The sequence below is a fragment of the Fusarium fujikuroi genome, chromosome FFUJ_chr06 (assembly GCF_900079805.1).
Source record: "Fusarium fujikuroi IMI 58289 draft genome, chromosome FFUJ_chr06".
Lineage (NCBI taxonomy): Eukaryota > Fungi > Ascomycota > Sordariomycetes > Hypocreales > Nectriaceae > Fusarium > Fusarium fujikuroi.
Window position 1 is genome coordinate 2605413 of NC_036627.1, and position 21515 is coordinate 2626927.

General features: G+C 49.1%; 3 protein-coding genes; 1 reads left to right on the forward strand and 2 right to left on the reverse strand.

The window, feature by feature from the left end:
* Positions 1–754: 754 nt before the first annotated feature.
* Positions 755–5417, forward strand: FFUJ_06146 (related to SRB8-DNA-directed RNA polymerase II holoenzyme and Srb10 CDK subcomplex subunit; the record flags this gene model as incomplete). XM_023579437.1 has 4 exons in its annotated part: positions 755–1926; positions 1979–2183; positions 2235–5094; positions 5200–5417. The coding sequence occupies 4 exons, from the start codon at positions 755–757 to the stop codon at positions 5415–5417; spliced, it is 4455 nt and encodes a 1484-aa protein (XP_023432274.1).
* A 1446-nt stretch (positions 5418–6863) lies between these two features.
* Positions 6864–9530, reverse strand: FFUJ_06147 (related to GTPase-activating protein beta-chimerin; the record flags this gene model as incomplete). XM_023579438.1 has 6 exons in its annotated part: positions 6864–7141; positions 7211–7360; positions 7409–8156; positions 8208–8413; positions 8470–9082; positions 9270–9530. The coding sequence occupies 6 exons, from the start codon at positions 9528–9530 to the stop codon at positions 6864–6866; spliced, it is 2256 nt and encodes a 751-aa protein (XP_023432275.1).
* Positions 9531–12503: 2973 nt separating this feature from the next.
* FFUJ_06148 (related to ariadne-2 protein) lies at positions 12504–14671 on the reverse strand (the record flags this gene model as incomplete). XM_023579440.1 has 2 exons in its annotated part: positions 12504–13962; positions 14031–14671. The coding sequence occupies 2 exons, from the start codon at positions 14669–14671 to the stop codon at positions 12504–12506; spliced, it is 2100 nt and encodes a 699-aa protein (XP_023432276.1).
* Positions 14672–21515: the final 6844 nt, after the last annotated feature.

The following is a 21515-nucleotide window of genomic DNA, read 5'->3' on the forward strand; positions in this document are numbered from 1 at the left end:
GTCGCGGCACACTACCCATCTCTCCGTTGGTAGTTTCTACCCCCATCTCCACTCCTATCTCGTCTCCATATTTCCTCTTGAGGGCCTTTTTAAGTTAGTACCTTGCCAACCTTGCCTTGCCTCACTTCAGAAACGCTCTAACTCAACTACCTACCTACCTAACATTACCTCGCCCCGTCTGACCCCATCCACATCTGTACATCTCATAACCCATCCATCGACAGTTGCCGCTCTCGGTCGGGGTTCCGTGCCGCTCGTGTACATACTTTTGCTATCTAGACACTATTCTTTCCAGTTTGTGCATCCGTATCTTCCTCCTCTTTGACTCGAACAACCCAACTCCACTGAATCGAAGCCATTCGTGTGCGTGGCTCCATTCTATCGATCCGGAACAACAACGGCAACGGCGGCTGTGATAGTAGGGGAATGATAGAACGCATGGGTAACAATCGAGTTCGGGCTCCCGAATCACGTTGATTATTTGTCCATTTATGCTTCTGGTTGCGCGGCTGGCTCATCAAACCACGTATCAACGACAACGCGACTATTGGAACGCAAACCTTGAACCCCATTTCACCTTCGAGTATTGAGGCGCCACCGAATACTGTAGGACATCACAGTACCATTCCCAGGAATCGCGTTTACTGCGGTTATCCAGCATCATCATATACAACACAACTCGACACATCCCTTTACTTAGATTTTTCGGAATGGCGCCTCCGCCCACGACCCAGAAATGACCTCGCGGACCACAATGGGCGCCCATCCGCGGCCGCCTCAGCGTTCCGTGAGCTCATCGTCGTTACCCGTCCAGCGCCCCCCGCCGCAGCGATCATTATCACATCAGCAGCAGTTTATGGCGGCCGCCTCACCAGTTCGAAAAGATGCTTCTTTCATCGATTTAACCGCCGACGCCGGCGATGCTACCCCTAATCGTTATCACACAACACCTAGAAGAGGCGGCTCACGTCTTCGGCTTGAGTTGTCACACAACGCTTCTTCTGGTTCCTTACCTACATCCGAATCGCCGCAGTCTCTTACACCCTCGCGAATACCCAATTCCGATCCCTTTCAAGCTATGGTCGGCAGCCCTGCCGACAGCGCCAGCTCAACTTTGATGCCGATGCCGACACGTCGACCAGTAACTTCACAGCCGAGATTTGCTCCTCGAATCACAGCGACAGGGCCTGCGCCAACCAAGAAAGATGTCCGGCCAAAACCATACACCGTCGAGATTCCCTCCGTCGCGCCACGATACTTCTCAGCCAATCGACCCGAAACCGCAGTACGAAATCCCGTCGACCCTTTCAGCAAAGGTCTCAACTCTGGATACGCCGATTTCTTTCCTTGGAATGGAGCCCATTATGAAGACGAGTGGAGCAGCGAAGCGATTACCAAAGGAACATGGGATAAGGTGAACTTGAATGTTCCCGAAACTTCGTCTGCTAAACTTGCCATCTTCCCAGCTCTGAAGCAAAAGACTGGCCTGAATGCATTGTCTACTATTTTTATGGGGGTTCTGACTCAGCGCAGACATCGAGGACAGATCAATGCGCCCTCGACTTTCAAACCACCGCCTCGAGTCACACTCACGGATACGAAGAGAGAGGTTTGGCTCAAGGACCTTGCGAATCCCGCGATATCTCTAAGACGCCTCAGCCGAACAATCCCCCACGGCATTCGCGGAAGAACGCTACTCGATCAATGCCTGAACAAGAATGTTCCCGCCGAACGAGCTGTTTGGTTAGCAAAGTGTGTCGGTGCCAATGAGATCAGGGGGTTAAAGAGGAAGGGTGTCAATGGTGCCTTTGTTATGGGTGGTGAACTGAAATGGGCTCGCGACTGGACCGTTTTTGTTGAGCAATTTGTCGATGCCGTTGTTGCTGGGTTTGGTGAGAACGACTGGAAGAATCGAGTCACATATGCGTAAGTTGACATGTTTATTGGTCCAGAATCATGGCAGCTAACTGTCATGCAGCATCCGCTTAGCAACGAACCTTTACTCAGAACAGTTGCTAGATCGAGATCATTACCTTGACTGGGTTGTGTCTGGAATTGAGAATAGCCTTCAGTCGCGTATTCCCATGTGGCTTCTCATCGCTCAGATTTACTGGAAAGACCTTCTCAGGTCACGCAAGTATGGTCGCAGGCTTGTTTTTGCTCTGCTCAGCCACTTGCATGTGGTAGGTTCACACGCAACTCTTCTTCCAAACGGTTTGACTAAGAAAGACCAGATATCCAACGACCCTGATAAGGATCTTCTTGTGCAACTCTCCAGTAGACTGTCAGCTTTGCTCGGCTCACTAATTCGCTCCAACCCAGAGAGCTTCATCAACCCCGGAGCCTGGTCGACGTACAAGGATACTTTACATGCTTGTCTGCGTTCTGATGATGAGCAGGCTCGAAAGTCACTACATGCCATTAATTCACGAAACTCAGCCCTGGTAGTGTCTAGTACCGCTTCTCCTCCTGCCGGGCGGAGTCAGCTAGTCAAGTTGCTTGATGCTGCCTTGAAAGAGTCTAGCGGTAACCATTTAGCCGCAGCATGCTGGGCAACGAGTGAGAACAAGGCTTTGATAATGAGGACAGTAGTTGAGTGGGCAACTTCGTTCCATCGTCCAGGTTTAGCCAAAGTTTATGCCGCAGCCCGTTTAATTCGGCAATGGAGCCAATTTCGTGTGAACCCTACCACGCCCATTCTCGAGACACTCGACAACATCGCCCCCAATGACAAGGCACGGAAGAACCTCGTATATCACCTTGTCACGGAGCTCGTTCGAACCGGCCACTTTTCTGTCTCTCAATATATGCAGTGGACTATCGCTCGTGGCGGTTATCATTGTGCCGCGGAAATCGACCCCGTATCAGGTCCGTGTTCTAGCAGGTTACTGGTCGAACTTCCGCTTCATGCTTTATCTGAGAAGAAAAGGGCTGAAAGAGGAAACTTGTTAAGACGAGCTGGCAACTATTCGGTCGCTGAGGAGGAACAAGATATCACCAATGCCATCAGGGTCGTGAAACATGTCGTGGGGCTCCCCTTACTGTCAAATGATCCATTGTCAGGAAGAAAGCCAATGTCGCTCAAGAGGCTGTTGCAACGGATCGGCGGTAGCAGTACTGCTGTAAGGAGCAGCATTGGGGCACATTTGCGTGATGAGCTAACTGGGCACTTCATCATGAAAGGTCACTCTTTATCTCTGACTATGTTCACCGCTGTTCGAGACATTATGGAAACGACCGAAGATTACGCCATGTTATCCGACATTCTTGGAGCTTGCGCGAAGACCGCCGATTCTGACGTTCTGGCGTCCGTTGCCGACACTGTCCATTCAAACTTGCAAATCTTCTATGCCATGGATAGCGCAGATGAACTGTTTAGCAGTCTGACCGAGCGCCTTAGAATGATGAACGAGGAGCAAAGACTCGTTCCGCGACCGCTACTTGCTGCTCTTGACAGTCTTGCCCAACGCATGGCTGGTCATGAGGTGATTGCCAGCCAACTTCGCCAGGAACTCGTTCAAAATGATCGCAACAACGCTATTGATGCTTGCTCGCCGGTTTCCGACATCGTGGCAACTCCCTCTCACCAAGCTGAAAACAATGTGGCCGAAGAAGTAGAGAAAACACTTTCCAGTGGAACACGATTGGACCCTCCAACAATGAACAAGCTTTTCAGAATGATAATCCCTGCTCTTGAGCGCGGGTGGGAGAAGGAGGACGATACGCGCCGGGTGTTGGCAACTTTACTCGCGAGAATACGAGTTTTTGATGCTCACCATTTCGATAAACTAATGACCGACTGGACAAGTCATATTCGTTCGATATCGAACCGCTCCCCCCTTTCTACTTTGTTCCCACTTCTTATCATTACAGGGTGTCTGACAATGCCTATCATAATGGGCACAGCAAGCCCTCCGTTCGCGACTATCCAGAGTCTTGCCCCAGATTCGTCCAGAGGTCCTGCGACATACTTACAAGAACTCTTACAACTCGTCATCATGCCGCTTCCCCGGGGAACAGGGCTTGTGGCTGAGGAAAGCTACCGTTTTCATACCGAGCAAAAGTGCGCCAAGTTTGAGCAGTCCAAAGGATTGCTGAACCTTGTTCGAAACGCTTTGCTCGAGTACTCGGCTGTCAGAAATCATGTCAGTGGCACCGAGTTTCCCCTTGGCAATATCGAGTGCCAGGAAAGTCTGCTTGAGACCTTACGAACTCTTGTTCTGGTGGATTCCTCCGCCGTCTCAAATGCTTTAGGCATCAAAGCGCTTCCTGCTGAAGCTGTCGGTCTCGTCCGCAAGGTGACCACGAAACTTCTGATTCCTGGAGACTCGGGCGATACTCAAATCTCGTTCGATCATATCTTGCAGATTGCCAACGAGTTGACGCTGCCGTTCTGCCAGCTGAAGCTTAACTTGGATCTGTCATTGCCACAGCCCAGCGTAAATGAGGGACAAGATCAGAGTTCCTCTCGCTTCGAGATCTTTGCCAGGGCGATGGATCGAGCCATTGAAGCAGGCAACATCATGTGGACCAGCTTATTACCTTGTTTGAGTGACGACATTACCCAGCATCTCAAGACACAGGCTCAAACGGGATTTCTTGACTTGATACCTTCATCGAAGGCTCCTGAATTTGTCGACACTGGGTCACGGCAGTCCCTTCGCATGGCCGAGAACTTGCTAGAAGTAGTGGAGGCTATTATCTCCGGCCAGGCTCCCCCTAAGATGGCACAGTTATCGTTGGGCATGGTCGAAAAGCTGACAGACCTGTGGGAAATCGTTGCAGCAGGGCCTCAGGAGCGCCCCAACTGCCACGCCGCCGTTTTACAGCATTGGCTGCCCGCTATGCTTCGCTTTGTGAACCTTCATAGCTTGTCGTCCGAGCCACCATCAGCCCCTCTTCCCACGGCTTCGGCGACACGGCCTCCTATCCCGCCCGTGCATGATGTTCGAGCACGCATTGTTCTTGTGCTTTGCGGGCTGCTGCTTGAGTTAGAAACACAGCCGCCAGCTACTGTTGGCTCCCTTGTCCAGCAGGTCTTCGACATTGCCATCCTCCTGGTAGATGCCCTGCCCGAGGAATTGCGAGCCAACTGTGCCAGGGCCATTCTATTAACTCCAGGGGGGATGCCCAACCAGGGAACATCATCTGACCCTCGACTTTACTATTTATTCAGCTCACCACCACCGTCCCCGTCAGACAATATTATGCTCTCCCACCGAGAAAAGGCGGCAACGCCCCAGAGTGCTGCCGCCCGTGGCATGGGCGCGCAATATGGCATCGGGCCAGTAGTCCAGGAGCGTCTGAGCCCCTTCATTCTTCGTCGCTGGGAGGTGCTTAGTGAGCCGACTCCCAATGTTGGCGAGAACGATACGAGCTTAAGTCTAGGTCTTTTTGAAGCTATCAAGCTTCAGTGAGATCGTTCAAGACAGGCTTGTGTCTCTTCTAATCACCACAAACCAAATTATTGATGTCAAGGATTTTGACACCCTTTATACAGCATGACGCGAACAGCGTTCAGGCTTTTCCCTACACCATCATTACCATCACCAACATCATCATGCGCCCGACTGTATCTAAGTTTTCTTTTCCTTCTTCTCACGGCTATACCCCTGTTACGGAACTCAGGCATGTTGGCATAAGCGATAATGTGCACTGCAAGACGGATATTATTCTCAGTATTGTTTATTCTGGGCTACAAGGGGCATAGTGCATCAATGGTCTCGTCGAATATTTTATTTTGTCTTTTATGGGAAGATGACGCATTTCTTTTTGTTTCTGCTTTTTGGGGGTTTGCTTGCGTGTTTTTGCATGGCGCTTATTACAAAGAGGACTGGTGAAACGGCTGATGATATGTCGAGCACAGAACACGCACGATACTTGAGCATTTATCATGTATGAAAGACACCAAGGTTGGTGTCTGATGAGAACAGAGGGCACAAGGCTCGCTGCATTTATCTACATTACTCGTTGGAGTGGAATAGCATAGAACTTCAATCAAGTCACTTGATTAGCATCATATCACCATCATTAGGAGTATCGCTCCTGTGTACGCTGAAAATTCCATCCTTGACCGTGTTCATGAATATCATATGTATTTTAAGAGAATAATGTCCCCATAGCAACACGCAAGATATAGCCAGCAGGTGCCAGATAAGAAGATATACAATAGAAGGCACCATACACTATGCCAAAGAACAATGGCCTTAATGTAAAGTTTCAAGAGGTCACACAGCTGCTGTCTTCAACCTTGTGTACTAACTGAGTAATAGATTGGATCAGGTCGCAAGCCAACGCAGTGTGAAGAACACAAGTTGAAGATACACTCAGCCAATAAACACCTGGGATCATCTGTGTGAAGTGATCTAAAACCCGCCCAAGCGCAGTTCCCACAACCAAGTGACGGGGGAAAGGGTCAGACCATCGACTCCATTTCTTACAGTCATACCGTAACTGCATTATACAAATTATCAGTCGTTCGTGTTCAAAAGTCTTACATGCGAAGACTGAACAACGCCGTGTCGTATCAACTACCCTACAGCAAACCATGTGAAATGGCTTGCTTTTTATAACTGCGAGTCTAACCTCTCACATACAAAAATGCCATCACACGTAAGGAGCAAATAAGAGGTAAACCGAACAAGAGCAAAAGAAGCACACGAAAAAAAAAAGCGCTCAGGTTTGCCACCCAGTGGTTTTACACTAATCTCCAAGCACAGGAAGAAACGAACATGCATTAGATACGAGACGCCATGCAACATAAAAACAGCCAACATGGATAGATACCAACATCCCTCTCCGCCTCTTCCAACAAAGCGTTACATATTATGCCCTTAACCAACGCGAGGCGCTTACATACAAGTTTAATCCTCGTCAAAGATTTGGAGCGTGTTCTGCAGGATGGTGTCGATGGCCTTGATCTGCCAGCCCGCATCGGCAATGGCAGTGCTGGGATCAGTGCCCATGAGTGTCGGGCCAAAAATGACGGCTAGGTTGTGGCAGTTCATGCGATTATTGTGGCTGTTGTCCATAACTCTCCAGAGGTGAAGAGTGAGAGCACGCAGTGTAGCGTAGTTGGGATCAGGAAGACTGTTGATGATGGCGTGAATCGAATCGCGACGTACCGTATCGTCTTCTTGTTCTGTGCATATCAGTCAGTATTTGCCAAGGAGAGGTAGAAACACGAAAGGGAGGAATTGGAGCCACGTACTGGCAGCCGTGATAAAGCTATCATGATACTCGAGCGTGAGTAGCGGGTCGGGGAGATCGCGGAAAAACTGCTTCAACAGGCCAGTAACACTATTGACGTCATGATAAAAGTTCTCGGGATTCCTAAAATCGAGCGCAGGGTTGGACGACTCTGCTATATCATTAGCTCTGTACTTTCTACAAGTAGAACATGACGAACCTGTGTCGAACATATTCTTTAGTCTTTGTATGTGAGCCATGGACCCAGACTGGCGGTATATGCCTTCCACATTAAGGCCGTACATATCCACCGCCTGGATGCATTGGTAAACAACCATTGGTACTGCCAAGCCGTCACGTTCATAAAGACGACTTAGCGGCAAGCCGAACATTGGCCTGGCAGGCCCGGAAGGCCCAGGGCCAGGAGGAGGGTGACTAGAAGCTCCGTAGGGAGGTGGTGACCGTGTAGCACCTGGAGGTCCTTGTCCCGAGTTTACCCCACTTCCTGAACGTTCACGAGGAGCTTGGCCAGGAACTGGCTGTTGAGGAGGGGAACCGCCTGGCTGGAAGGGCAGAGCACCAAGTTGCGGCGGCCCGGATGAACTGATAGACCCCCCATTACCATATCTTTGACCAGGTGTCTGTTGTTGATTGGGGGCCCGACCTGAAAATTGCTGGCCAGGAGTGCCCTGTTGCACTGGCATATTCCCTTGACTGAAGCTCCTATTATGAGGCTGCGAAAAAGGTCGAGGGTCGTCAGTTGGGGGGAATGAAGGGTCACCTCCAGTAACGCCAGTAATAGGGCCAAGACCAAGGGTACTGGTCCTTGATCCTGGACCCAAAGGCTGTGGTCCGGAGAAACCACCTTGGGGCTGTGTCTGTGATACTGGTGACTGCACAACAGTAGCGGGTTGTTGAACAGGGCCTCCTGGATTATGCTGGCTACTGGAGCCCGGAGGGTTAAGCGCCTAAAATTGTTAGTCACAATACTGGTTACTTGCCACTAGGTAGTCACTTACTGGATTGCGCTCATATTTGATTTCACCAGTGTTGGGAGGCACACTTCTGTGTTGTGCTGTGACATAGTCATTTAGGTCTTTGTCGTTATCAATCGAAGAAGCAGCCTGTCGCAGACTGCGTTGAGCAGAGCTGCCTTGGGCCCCAGGACCCTGAATGGGGCTGACACTCAGACCATTGCTTAATAATAGGCGCTCATTGAAGGAGGCTAAATAACAAATGAGCTGCGATTGTACGACCCAGAATACTCGGGGAAAGACTTACCAAACTTCTGCATCTGCAATGAGATTCCTGCATCAATCTCCTTAATCGAGTCTTGAAGAGCTCGAATGGCTTCTGGGCGTGTCGTTGAAACAAGTTGGGCCTTCTCAGCCTGCAAGGCCTGGACGTGCCCGTGGTAGGTAGAATCAGCAGCTTGAACCTTCTTCAGCAGCTCACCCTCATGCTGTTGCGCTGACTTGTGTCCCTTGAGGCCAAACATCTTGCCGCTCTGGCGCGACTCGCCGGTCTTGACCCGCTCATAATCCTCAGCAAGAGAGTCGTACTTGGCCTTGCTCTTACGCATAGTCTGCTCCATCTCTGCCACTTTGTTCTCAGCGGACAAGCCGTTTTGCTTCCATGACTTCCGGCTGCGCTCGGCAACACCTGCGAGCTCCATAAGCTCGTCATGCATCTGGTGTAGCTCTTTGGCAAACTCGATGCCATTCTCGGCCATACGTTCATGGGTGCTTGCCATAGCCTCGTATGCGTTGCCGAATGTGCCTTGCCGATGATCGGGCCGACGCATGACCTCCTGGGTGGTACGGGTGAGTTTCCTGATGCCATTGGCATGGTCTTCTTCTAGACTCGATCGCTTCTTGAGGAATAACGCAAATTCCTGGAATCCGAAGTTAGTGAACTGGGTTACCTGAGTATGGGGAAGCTGGTCAAAAGCCAGTCGGTCTCTCACCTTTGCTGAAGCTATGCTCTGTTTGAGGCGATTCAGTAGCGTAACAATGCCAATCTGTTGAATACAGTTAGCCCATTATCCTGACATTGAGCATGTTGCTTGGGGTATGTCATACCTCGGAAGACAAAACGTCCGAGACTTGCTTAATCTGTTCGGAATTCACACCGGATGGGCCTGATGTTTGCGTAGGCGATGTGGTTTCGGCCTCGGATTTCTGGTCTTTGTTCATGGCGTCGTCAACTGCAGCACCGCCGTGATCTGATGGGGGCCCCTGGGGACTCAAGGGGATATTGCCCAAGGACATGCTGCCGGATCGGTCGCGCTCCTGTGAAGGAGAGAAGGCTTCGTTCGCCGACGGCGGGTGGTACTCGTTCATGATGCTGATGTCAATTTGGAAAGATGTCCCACACGAATATTGTGTTTATAATGCCGGGGACTGTCCAAGCTGTTTGTTCGAGTCAGACTTCGTTGAAGTGGACGCTCACATTCCTTGAGTTGGTCAGGTCGTGGAGTAGAGATTGGGCAGGAACTGTTCCGTCGCAGATTTAAGGTAGGATCAGTGAATTGGAGCGCAATAAGCACTGTGACAATCGCGAGGAACAAGTCAAAATGGATTTGCGCCGAGGCGACAACAGTGATGGTAACGCTGGAGCAGCTATTGGCGAATGAAGCTTTGTGTGCCTGTTCTGATGAGGAGAGCTTCGCAATCCGCAGCGGCGGGGGGGAGATCAATGATTCGGTGCCAGGACTGGGCTGGGCCGATTTGTCGTCGAGGCAGCACGGTCTTTCGGAAATGATGAACAGCGGGGATGCACAAGGCGACGTAGGCGAATACGCGCCCGTATGAGAAGAGGTGACAGGACTGATTGAGCCAAATTAGAGAGGCAAATATGCCTCGAAGGTGCAAGATGTGAATGCAATGCAAATGGAATCAGAATTGGAAATGGAGATGGAGATGGAGATGGAGATCGCTTGGTCGGCCAGTGGGGAGGGAATGGAAAGGAAACACTGACTGACTGCCTGTGAGGTGTAGACGGATTGGATGGAACCATAAATTGGGCTGATTGTGGCTGAGCCCACCTATGTATATTTCTTGCCCCCTCGGGTTTCAAGGCAAGGACGCCACCAACTGAGTCTCTCGGGGCGGTTCTTTAGCGGTGTTAGGGGTCTCTTTCCAGGGACGGGGGACGGGACCCTTTATCTGGTGCCTACGTCTCCCTTAGCTCGATAACCCCGATCTCGACTTCACCCAAAACAATGACTTGGCATTGTTTACCTCCACTTCTTCTCAGTTAGCACGCACAAACAAAAGCGCCTCGAATGCAAGAGCCCGAACGATTTACCTTACCCCATGATCCTTACAAACGGTACCTGGAAGCCACTCACTACCAACCTTACCTATGATTTCTTACAGGGAACCGCTACTCAGCCAAGACAAGCCCTACCTACCAAGGTACTAACTATACCTGAGGTACTATGGAGTATCTTCTGGTAATACCTTTAGATTGCAAGTGGACTGGAGGTATTCTACTTACGTACCCCAGCCCACTCTTTTCGCAACGTGTTTGGCGGCGAGTTGGACAAGTTCAAAAGCCACAACGGCTGACGGCAGTTTTCAAAACGTTACCTACCTACTATATTCACCTCGTTCTCTGACTCCTGATATGATACGCATCGTTGCTGACGGGTGGCTATCGTTCCACCCAGGACTCTTTACCGATTGAAACATGCCTTCTTTGGTGGCTGCGGGCGCCAGCATTAGTTCGTCTATCAAAGAACAGCCAATCTCTCGCACAAATTGTAGCCTGCTGCGGGAACCGCAGTGCTATTACCCTCTGCGGCCTGATGCAGCCATATCTGCAGAGGCGAGACAACGGTTGTGTTGCTTTCTCACTTACATCCATACATACCCCCTAACGGTAACACACCTCAACCACAAAAGCTCCAGCAGTGTTGATCTATCATATATGCTTAAAAAGGGATGTCCTAGCCTGCCAGCAGAGCGTACATACATACATACAACTCTTTGAAACTTTGAGGTTGTCGCTCTGGCATAGCTCCTATTTATAACCGCTAGTGTTGAAAATCCTCAGACTAGACCTCGTGTTTCATATAAGATCCTAGCATATTCTATTCCAGCAGAGGATACGCGCACAAGACTATTGAAAGTCTACTCGAATTGCCGAGACGCCTGTTTCTAAAACAAGAAAGACAGTCTGCAGCCACAGCCGCAAACAAAGAACATCACCCGCATTGGGTGGGTTTGTCCTACAGTCTGAGTCTTTTATGATCACCCTTGTAAAAACACATTGCTACATGTCCACCAAGGAAGAGGATGGTAGGATTGCTGTATTCTCCGACAAACGAATGCACACGCAGGCCGTGTTTGCCACTCTTTAACGATGCAACCCCAGGCCTGACAAACAGACCAAACGGATTTCACAATACACATCAGCCCACCCCAAATATTCGTTATCGCAACACACGGGTGTTGGCTGCTGGATGGAACAAGGGGCTAGGGTTCGGCGCCAACGTCAGCCGTCCAATGCTGATACCTCACTGTAAGTCCATGTCTGGTGTTACTGGCTAAACGAGTCATCAATCTTCCGCGATGCTACAGCTTTTGACTTACATCCGCTGGTGCGACGGCATTCTCGATGGCGAATTTGGTGCAAGTTGCCGGAGCCAGATGCCGTTTGCGAAACACATGCTATCGGGTGGGTGGTACTATGGCTTGATGAAGTACCATTCTGATTCATTCGGTCAATCATTCAAATCCTATCTATCAGGCCCGGGGTATTTACAGTCATGCACATTCAACCAGGCCACCCACTCCAGAACTTTCGCGATACTCAGATCCGTTCGCAAACAGTGTGCGAACGAAGCCCGGAGTCTGATAACTCTCTTATCCTTCTTCTATGATCCACGGATATCCGCTCTATCAAGACCAATGTCTGGGTATGAGTATGGTTGCGAACAGAGCATCGTCTCACAACGACCTTGTCTCGCCCCCAACAATATATGAATGAAATATGCGGCCATAATGCTATGCTGATGCTATTAAGAAGATGCCTGAAACTCCCAGAAAGAGACAAACCGGCGGAGACTTGCTCTAAGTCGTCCGTACCCCATGGCCTTTACGCCTGGTATAATGCTGTATAAGATATGTGCGTGTGTTGAAACAAAAATTATAAGAAAGTAAGGCGCAAATTCGCTTTTGGTCGTGAAGTAACGCGGAACGAAGAATACGTTGTATCATGAAGTTAGTCATGTGGCAGTAAATGTGATGCTGTTGCTAGCCATGCAAGTTATCTTACTCAGAAGACAAAAGAACAGTTGAGAAAAAGGTCTATCCAACAAGGACCTGTGATGTTTGTTCAGGCCATGTTGGTGTGGGAATTGGTGCGTACTTGACACCGTCTTGGTCTTCGAGCTCCTTGCGCAAGATCCCGATGGCAAGTTCCCACCGACGCACAAGCTTAGATTTTCGTGCCGTGAATGTGTGCACCAGTGTTTCTTCCTCCAGGACCGCCTGAGCATCCAACTCTATGAGTTCCTGTCGATTCCGCTCGAGTAAGGTTTCGTACTCAGCCTCTTGTCGGTCGATGAGTTCTTCCATGCGTTTAGCCTGGCGATCCCTCATCACATTAATCTTGGCCTGGTGTGATCTTTCCATGCCATCGCGAATATTGTACTGTTGCCCGAGCTCTCGAAGATCGCGTTCCGTAACCACTCGATGTGGTTGGGAGTCCGAGCCCGGGCTTGAGCTCGCACCATTGCGTCCCAATCCATCACAGTAAGCTTCCATATGCTTCAGTCGAATCCTGACACTTCGTTCACTCGCTTCCAGAGTGTTTCTCAGGTCCATCTCGGCAGCTACCTGCCGATCCTCCAATTGGCTCACAGTCCTCGCGTGTTTTTCTTTCATGCTCTCCTTGAGCTCGGCATGTCGTTTCATCATCGAACTTTTCTGCTCGACAAACCGTGTCCTCATGTGCTCCCTACCCTGTTCAGCGAATTCGAGGAACCGTCTAAGTTCTTGCCGATGCATCTCGGCGAGGTGGGAGAAATCAGCATTGTTTCTCGTTCGTTCTTCGGCTTCGAGGCGCTCGGCAGATGCCGCTGCAGCGGCTGCTTCCTGTGCGGCCTTCTCGTCTTCATATTCGGCGAGTTGAGCCTGTTCCTCCGTTCTCCTCCGGTCCATCTCCTCCTCCCCATCACAATCGTTCGGGCACCCAGTATTGGCATCCCACACACCTCCGCATGTGTAGCAGAACTGAGATTTGCACCGACAAGTCATATGTGTACTGGCTTCTTCAAGTGGCACCAAGTTCTGGCATTTGTAACACCGTTTCCAACCAGCTTTGCCCCCTTCCTTGATAACCTGGTCGAGTTCCCAATCTTCCGGACAGTCCTTACCTGTCGGATGTGCGTTATGTTTACACATAAGGCAAACTCTTGTGTTGCATTTGCGGCAAGTAACAGTGGAAGGATACTTGGGGTTCAATTTTTGATGTGGTGGAATGAATCCTCCGCATGAAGGGTTGGAACAGAATATCCTTGCCTGCCAGGGTGTGCTGTATTGTATAATGGCCTTCATAAACTCCTGCTGGGCGTCGCGACTGAGAAGATCCCTCATCAAGGATCCCGGCAATGGCTGAGCACAGCATCTCGGTGGCATGCTCGATTCGTCGGACATGGCTGTATGGATGAGCGATCTTAGGCAGTTATCGCAATATGTGTGGCCACATGAGATGCTGTGTAATGATTTGGAGCTCTTGAAGTCCGCACGGCAGCTCGCACAGGTCCTATGACGAGAGTCAGCACACTCTGGTTTCGTGATACCATGTTAGTCGGGATCCGGGTCAGGACGTACAATATGGCCTGGAGTGGCTGCGGGGATGCCTTCTTCCTCCATCGTAATCTGAAGCCCGACCTAACGCTGAAAAGGCTGCGTTTCGTCTTACCGCTGAATATACTCTGAGCAGTGGCATCGGGCGTTTGTGAGTCCCTTGCAGCTTTTACGTTGTTGTGGTGAGGATCGATCACTGATAGATAGCGATCATACTGGGAAAAGCTCAGATCCTTGGATTGTCGGGCACTGGAAAGCGCCAAATCAGGTGTAGATGGGCCAAAGATAGATGAATGCGTGGTCAGAGCGGTACTCGTGGATCCGGCAGAGAGCATAGAAAATGTTCGAGCATTGTAGACTGTCGAGGCTGACTCGACGCTTGAGGTGATACGCTTATCAGTAACGGGCGCACTTGAGATACCGAGGGCGTTCGCCTTGGAAACGAGGTCATCCTCAATCTGGTTCTCCGTTCGACCATGCGGCAATTGGAGTACAGTGATGAAGTAGTCGAGGTCGCTTAGCTCGGGAGCTGTGGCACCTGTGTTAGTGTCTGCGCCGTTGTTGACGCCAGTGCTAACGCTTGTGGTGGTCAAAGGCGTCGTTGTGGTGGAGTTGGCCATATCGACAGCGATGATCGGGCTCTGACGGAGGGCTGCGGCGATCATGGTCCGGGAACGGCGACTCTTTAGCCAGGGGATATGAAATTGTGGCGGTGAGGTTCAGTTCGAGTCGAGTCCGAGGGTATCGCTTTCTCAGTGCATCATTGAGAGAAGAGACGAGGTCCTGGGGGGAAATGAGCGATGACCAAGTAGGAGGTGAGGTGAGGTGAGGAAAAAGCAAAGCAACCAAGATTACATAGGTAGTGAAGTTGTCGTGTGGTTGAACTTGTAGGGCGTGGGCGTGGGGTGATGCTGGCCAAGTCTTCTGGGATTGGGTGGCTCCGTCTAGATTGACGATTCGATGATGATGGAACAAATCACACAAAGGCCAGGGAGATCCGGCTGCCAACTAACAAGGTTGGGTTTTGTTGGGTTCGGTTCGGTTCTAGGGAATTGACAATGTCTGACAAGTACTTGACAACTCTCTTGGAACTGAGTCAAGTCTTGGAGCATGCAAATCTTGCGCGCGCATTCGTCTGAATACTAGTGCCCAAGAGGGAGAATCGTTGCCGTCTGGAACGTTGAAGGTCAATTTCGATTGGAGAGATACGAGTGACGGCGATGAAGGTGAGAATGCGCCACGGTGAGTCTCCACGGAAGGATACAAAGTAATCAAAAGGAAGATTTGCCAAACAAAGCACCGAAAGAAGAGGACAATTAATCATGGGAATAATGAATCCGTACCGAATATCAAAGTGTAAGATGCTGGTGGGCGCAAACGTGAGCCGGAGGCAATCACGACCAAGGTCAGGATAGGAAGCCAAGGACAAGATAGGATCGAAAGACGTAGGTAGGTAGAGTCGTCGGGAGAGTACAGATAGATTCTAAAAGGCAAGCTTCGAACGAAAAGGACAAGGTTGACAGACATCCAAAGACACCGAGAGAAGGGTGGGAAAAAAAGATGCCGGGATATGATCCTTAATAATACTTTAATAAAGTCCCAGGTGGGAGCGGGAGGGACTTGGAGGTCGGGGGAACCTCCACTTTGGAGGGATATCTGTTCCGAAAAGAGATATCAAAAGTTCAGGCCAAACCGCAATGCGTAAGGTAACTAGAGCAGATCAGAGACAAGAACAGAGTGGGCATCCAAGATACCATACAAGGCCGAGCAGGCAAGCCCAAGGTAAGGCAAAGCAAAGAAACAAGCAGGGTTAGTTGATGATGAATACTGCTAATGAGGAAATAAGACATCAACAGCCGCGAATAAACTATTTCTCATGCGTCAAGGGACCTACCAACATGGATAACAATATGTATATTATTATGGACCAACTTGCCGGACTACACTGTTTACCTCAACCTCTCTTGAACTGATATAAAATGCAGTAATTCCGTGCTTCTATCATGCTAAGCCAGCTGTTATCTACACCGTTGACTCGGCTTATACCCTCAATTCTTCGTGATCGGGAGCGGTTGAGGTAATACAAAATGCACACCAACAATCGATGATCAGCATCCGTCACACTCGCGGCCAAACTGACTCAAGCAAAGAAGCAAATAAAATCAGCTCACGATCACAGAGCGGGTCCCTCTAATGCTAGGGTTCGGGCTGACAAGGGCGGCAAGACAGAAGACAATGCAGGGGGTTCGAGGGGTAGGGACCAGGGCCCTGGACTCTCCTTGCCTGCCATCCGCATCATCACATCATCAATGACCCATTCAAAGTCGAGTCTTTCTTTGCGAGGGCTCTGACACACAGTGGAGCCAAGCTTGAGGGAGATTCGTACATAATACACTGATATGTACGGAGTACATTTTGATAACTGGAGAAAAAGGGGGTCATCAGAAGAATGTGTAAGTGGGAATAAGAATAGAGCGGTAAACAGTGGAGGAAGGACAGTGAATCAGAGTGAATCACCCCTGGCAGTATTGGAAAGGTGATGATCCAATTACAAGTACATACAGCTTAGAGGGCAGCACCTTGGGTAGGTGGTTAATGGAGAGTTGAAGGGATAGGACAATTGCAGCTGATTCGAATTCAGAGGCTCATCATCTGTGCTTTGCAAATTATAACTAGCCGTTCCTCTCTGTTCCTGTCTTCCCGGCAGTCAGGCGACCTTAGACGCCACAGGCTGAACAGGGGGGTTGCCGAATGAGATAATTGGGGGTACTCGGCCGGGACGGCTCCATCGCCAAGAAGCCCACTACGTATTTTCTCTGTTTAGTTTATTGTGATGAGGCGCCTTTCTTACATTACATATTTCCCCTCCTGTTGGTGTTTGTTAGTTAACATGCATACATATTATTTCCTCGGCTGGAGTCTATTGCTTTCTTTTTTCACCTTTCTTTTTCTTTTTTTCTCTCTTCTAGGTCGAGGACCGGCCAGCTGCGATACTGGAGTGTTCTTCTTAATGAACAACAGACCACAATTACATCTGCCGAACAAGAGTCAGTACATACCTGGCCTACAGTAGCATTCGTATCTCCAAACTCTTCCAGTTCCAAGCTAGGAATGCCTTGATCGGCTCGCCTATCATGACGTAGAGACTTCCAACGCCAATTGCTTAATTGTTTATCTAACTGTTCTTGTCAATCGCTCTATCTTTGGCACAAGTCAGTTGATGCCGCGGTGTTCTACTATTCCAAATTCAAAGACACCATTGGATTGCCGATATGTAGATCCCTACTACAATAAACCCCTTTCGCGAACTCTCAATCGAGTCGCTTATTCAGACAAGCTCCGAGTTGCGACATCCATGCCAAAGCAGGGAAGTATGGCATCCTGACTCGATATTTCCCTCACAATGACCTCTGACAGGCACCCTTTCGCCATTGTTGAGCTAGGAACCCTCCGGGTTGCAAAACGTACGACGCGAAGTTGATCCACCTCGTCAACCATTAAATCACTCCGCAGTTTACTCTCCGAAACGCGGGATAGTCGAACACATGTTAGTTGTGGTGTCCGTATCTGCGAGCGAATTATCAATTTCAATGCCAAGCTCAGACGAGCTGCTTCACGGCAACCGCCGCAGTCCAATGTGGCTTGTACATGCTTTTTATCGTCGCATGTTCATTTATCAACTGTCCGTCTGCCTGTCAGGTCTGGGCGACGTCGGTTCCGTACTACCACGACGCTTCGGGGGATGTCAAAAATCCATCCAATCTCCTGTTTATGAGCCGTGAGGATGCAGCGGTGAACATCATGCAGGTGTATATGCAGCCGCAAAATGACAAATCTTGGGATTTTCGATCAATGGCTGAAGTTGTGTCAGATGAGAATGTGAAATGTTTGTGACAAACGTAGATCTTGATATCCCTTGAAGGCAGATCACCCGCATGTCTCGGGGCGACAACCTCAAAGAGTAGAGTATAGCCTCTACGCAAGGGTTCAGTCTTGCTGTTTCGGCAAACTTTTGGATAAGATCGGGCCCGTTTTCAGCTCTTGTTGTCCGGTGAGGGCGTGTTGCAGTTTGTTGTTGTTTAGCTGTTGTATCGTCTATCGTATAACTTAAGTTAGGTCTGAGACTGGCACAGTAAGGGAGGTGGCAGATGGGTAACCCGGCATGAGAATGCGTATGGATGTCTGGAACTCGCATCAGAGGCTGTCGGTGTTGACTTCGAGCAATCTTTGCGCTCAGGAGAGGATAATGTAACTTGTGCTAATACTCTTCAACTCAAAGTTCAGGCGCCTGTATCGCAAGTTCTCTCTCAGCCCTTCTGCCCAGACTAGTGACGGCTGCAGATGATGTGCATAATACGCATGCAAGAGGACTAATTAGCACAAGTGCTCTTTTGCCAACCATTCAATGGGACCCTGTATCAAACATCGGAAACTCTTCATCTCGAACCATACCATCAGAGCATTTGTTTCGCTGGATAGACTCTGCAAGCACTCCATTTGAGTTTCGTTTCAACAAAGCTTCAGCCTTCAAACCTCCCGCCCGGCCGAGGCATCGGCCGATCAATTAATGGTTAGCTTAATTAGCCCCCAGTAGCTGCGACCACTTACCAACCGACGCCATTTGAAGGTCAACACTACAAGTCAATTGGCGGGAGCTACGCTCTTGAGTTTCCCCCCAAGAACAAGCTCGCGGGAGCTAAAAACTGCTATCGTTAGTCGATGGCTTACGAGTTTGAACTCAATGCCACAGTCGAGCTGTTCGAGTCATAAATTTAGCGGGAGATGTGAAGCCTAAACACGCTCTCCTTCCAATCATGTTGCCAGAACCACAAGGGAGGATGAGACGAGACCAAGGAGAGAAGCTGAAGTAACCATCCAGAAATTAAGTCTGGTTTAGCTGAACTCTCCAACGTCAGCGTGTACTGGTAGGGTTTCGTAGCATTCGGCGGATACGACTTACTGGCAAACTTCATACAAAACCAACGAATAGGCATGTGTAAGCTCGAGACAAGAAGTGCCACCTTCGTTATAATTACGCAGGCCTCAGAGTCTTTCGCGGCCACTCAGCATCGCGTTTGAAACGAAGCGCCATGAGTTCACCGTCTTTTAACTGCATGGAAACCTCGACTCGTTGTTCTGTTATATCCCTACAGGTCGCTTGTCCTTGTACAAAAGCGGGCTGCATGAGTGATCGACGTCGGATCGACGATTCCCGAAGCCCATCGCCGACAGCTGACTTCTTATTAACGCCCTTGCTATAGCGCATAAGACAACTAGATGCTCAACAATACGTTTTTGTTCAGAAGAGAACACTGTATCCTAATTTTTTTTGAATCTCAAAACTCCACGTATCTGCATTTCCGTGTCTAAGGATCGACGCCGACATTATGATCAACGCCAGTTCCAGGCAGCTGGTACATGAGGACTGCGTTATTATTGATCGATGCTTGGCTCATCACCAACAAATGTTTGAAGTCTGCTATCTATTCGCGTCAGCCGGTCACTGGCACATGGGCCTCAGCAATGCACCATTGAGGTAGACAGGGCAGATCAGTAACCATAGGCTAGAGAGGGATCTCGATGTTTGCCGGCATGACCAGTGTCAGTGTCGGCTTTAGTTTATGTGCTGCTCTAATGTGGTTTCATATATGCGACTCCACGCACTAACTTAGCATATTATAGCCAATGCGTCTCGAGAAGAAGAGTAAGTATGGAAGATTCAGACGCAAGTAAGGCAAGGGAACAAAAGAAATGTTGAATGTCGGTGTGCCGACATTGCTCTGCCACCTTGCATAACGAACACAGAATTGATGGAGACCTATGAACTTCGCCAACCTTTATCGAATATGAGTTCTCAGATCAGCCACAAACTATGAGATTACGATCTGGAACATGCATGAACTCCAGAACCATAGCACTCGGGATATTCTCACACACCAAAGATTCTATCAAAACTAAATCTTTAGCCCAAACAGCCAAATGAACCCTGACTCTTGATACTGTTCACAGCCGAGTCTGGATATTTGATTCTGACAGGCCCTCGAACATTTCCCAGGCAAGACGGCGTCACCATGTTATTTCACACAATTTGTAGGCTCAACTACCCAAGATCCGTGTCATCTATCAGTGGTAAGGCCAGGGGACTTAAACGTTCTCACTATAGCTTGGAGGGTTTATATATAAATGAAGTAGCCGGCCCCCAATTAAACCAGAGGTTATTTCCTTGTGCATCATATATCTCTTTTGAGTGGTAAATTTCCAACAGCAAAGTTTGACTATAAACATTAGGTAGATAGCCCAAGGATCCAGTACTCGGCCATGGTCTAGAAGAAATCTTGAGACTCTCATCCTGAGGCACAATAACTCTGATGATTTTGGTATGAGTTCAGTTTGCTCTTTGAGTAGGGATCATTTCCCCCGTCCACAGCTATTTTGGTCGTCACCCTGGTATAATATGCTGTGAGCAAAGCTGATGTTTGAGATGTCTTCAAGTTTATCCTCTAGCTTTTGTGATCCTTGGACAGATTCTGGCGGCATGTATACTGATCTTGTGATGAGACACCCTTCACACCAGGCCTCTCTCAGGCGCCGAACATACTTGGAATATCTCGTCGTGAGTGAACTTAGAACAGTCTGCTGGCGATCTATTTGTCTTGCTCCCAAAAGGTTCTGCTTTCGACCATAGATGATGAGCAGGATGTATATAAGTTAAATAACAGGACACCTACCTTAGTTTTTGTAAGTCTAAGGATAAAGCTGTATTCCATGTTCTTACAAGCACGGAAAAACTATCTCTGGCACGTTTGCGATTCGTCATGCCCCTTTTGGCTGATCAAGAATTATTATTAGATGTAAGCTTGCTATTCTAAGTGACATATATGATTTCCATACACTCGTTACAAGGTAGAGAAGCCCTTTATTATGAACAGCACGAATCAAAAGTACCGAACAATTAAATACTGAGTAGTGACAGAGTTAGATAGCTGTTGGCGGTGGTTTGAGAAACTCATAGGGTTCGGATCGACAGAATGCAGGCTACGGAGTTTGAGGAAGCCGTAGATTGAGATAGCCAGGAGGCTGTCAAATTCAACTCGGCAGAATTACCATACCTAAACTAAAGCTCTACTGTTATATCCAGCGTTAATTTGGGAACAGAGGCTAACTTATACATCGGCGACACTGAGGCAAGGTTATTTGTGAAATGTGTCACGAATCCATGAGACACATAACTGCCGACTGACGTTAATAATCAGTTGTCAAGGTTAAGGCCATTCGCTGGAGGCACTGAGTTTGGCAACTCGCATAATTTAGGATTTAGTAAAACGGGGTATGCTTATTAATATGCTTACTGGTAAGGCTTATCACAGGAGCTTTGAAAATGGAATTGAAAGTGCTTTGTTCCCTATTGCTCTGAATGGGGGACCTTGGCGAGTTCCTTTGTTAAATTGGTTCACAGCCTCAGCAGGTTACAACCCAACAGGGAGTCAGTCAATCTATTAATGGAAGCCA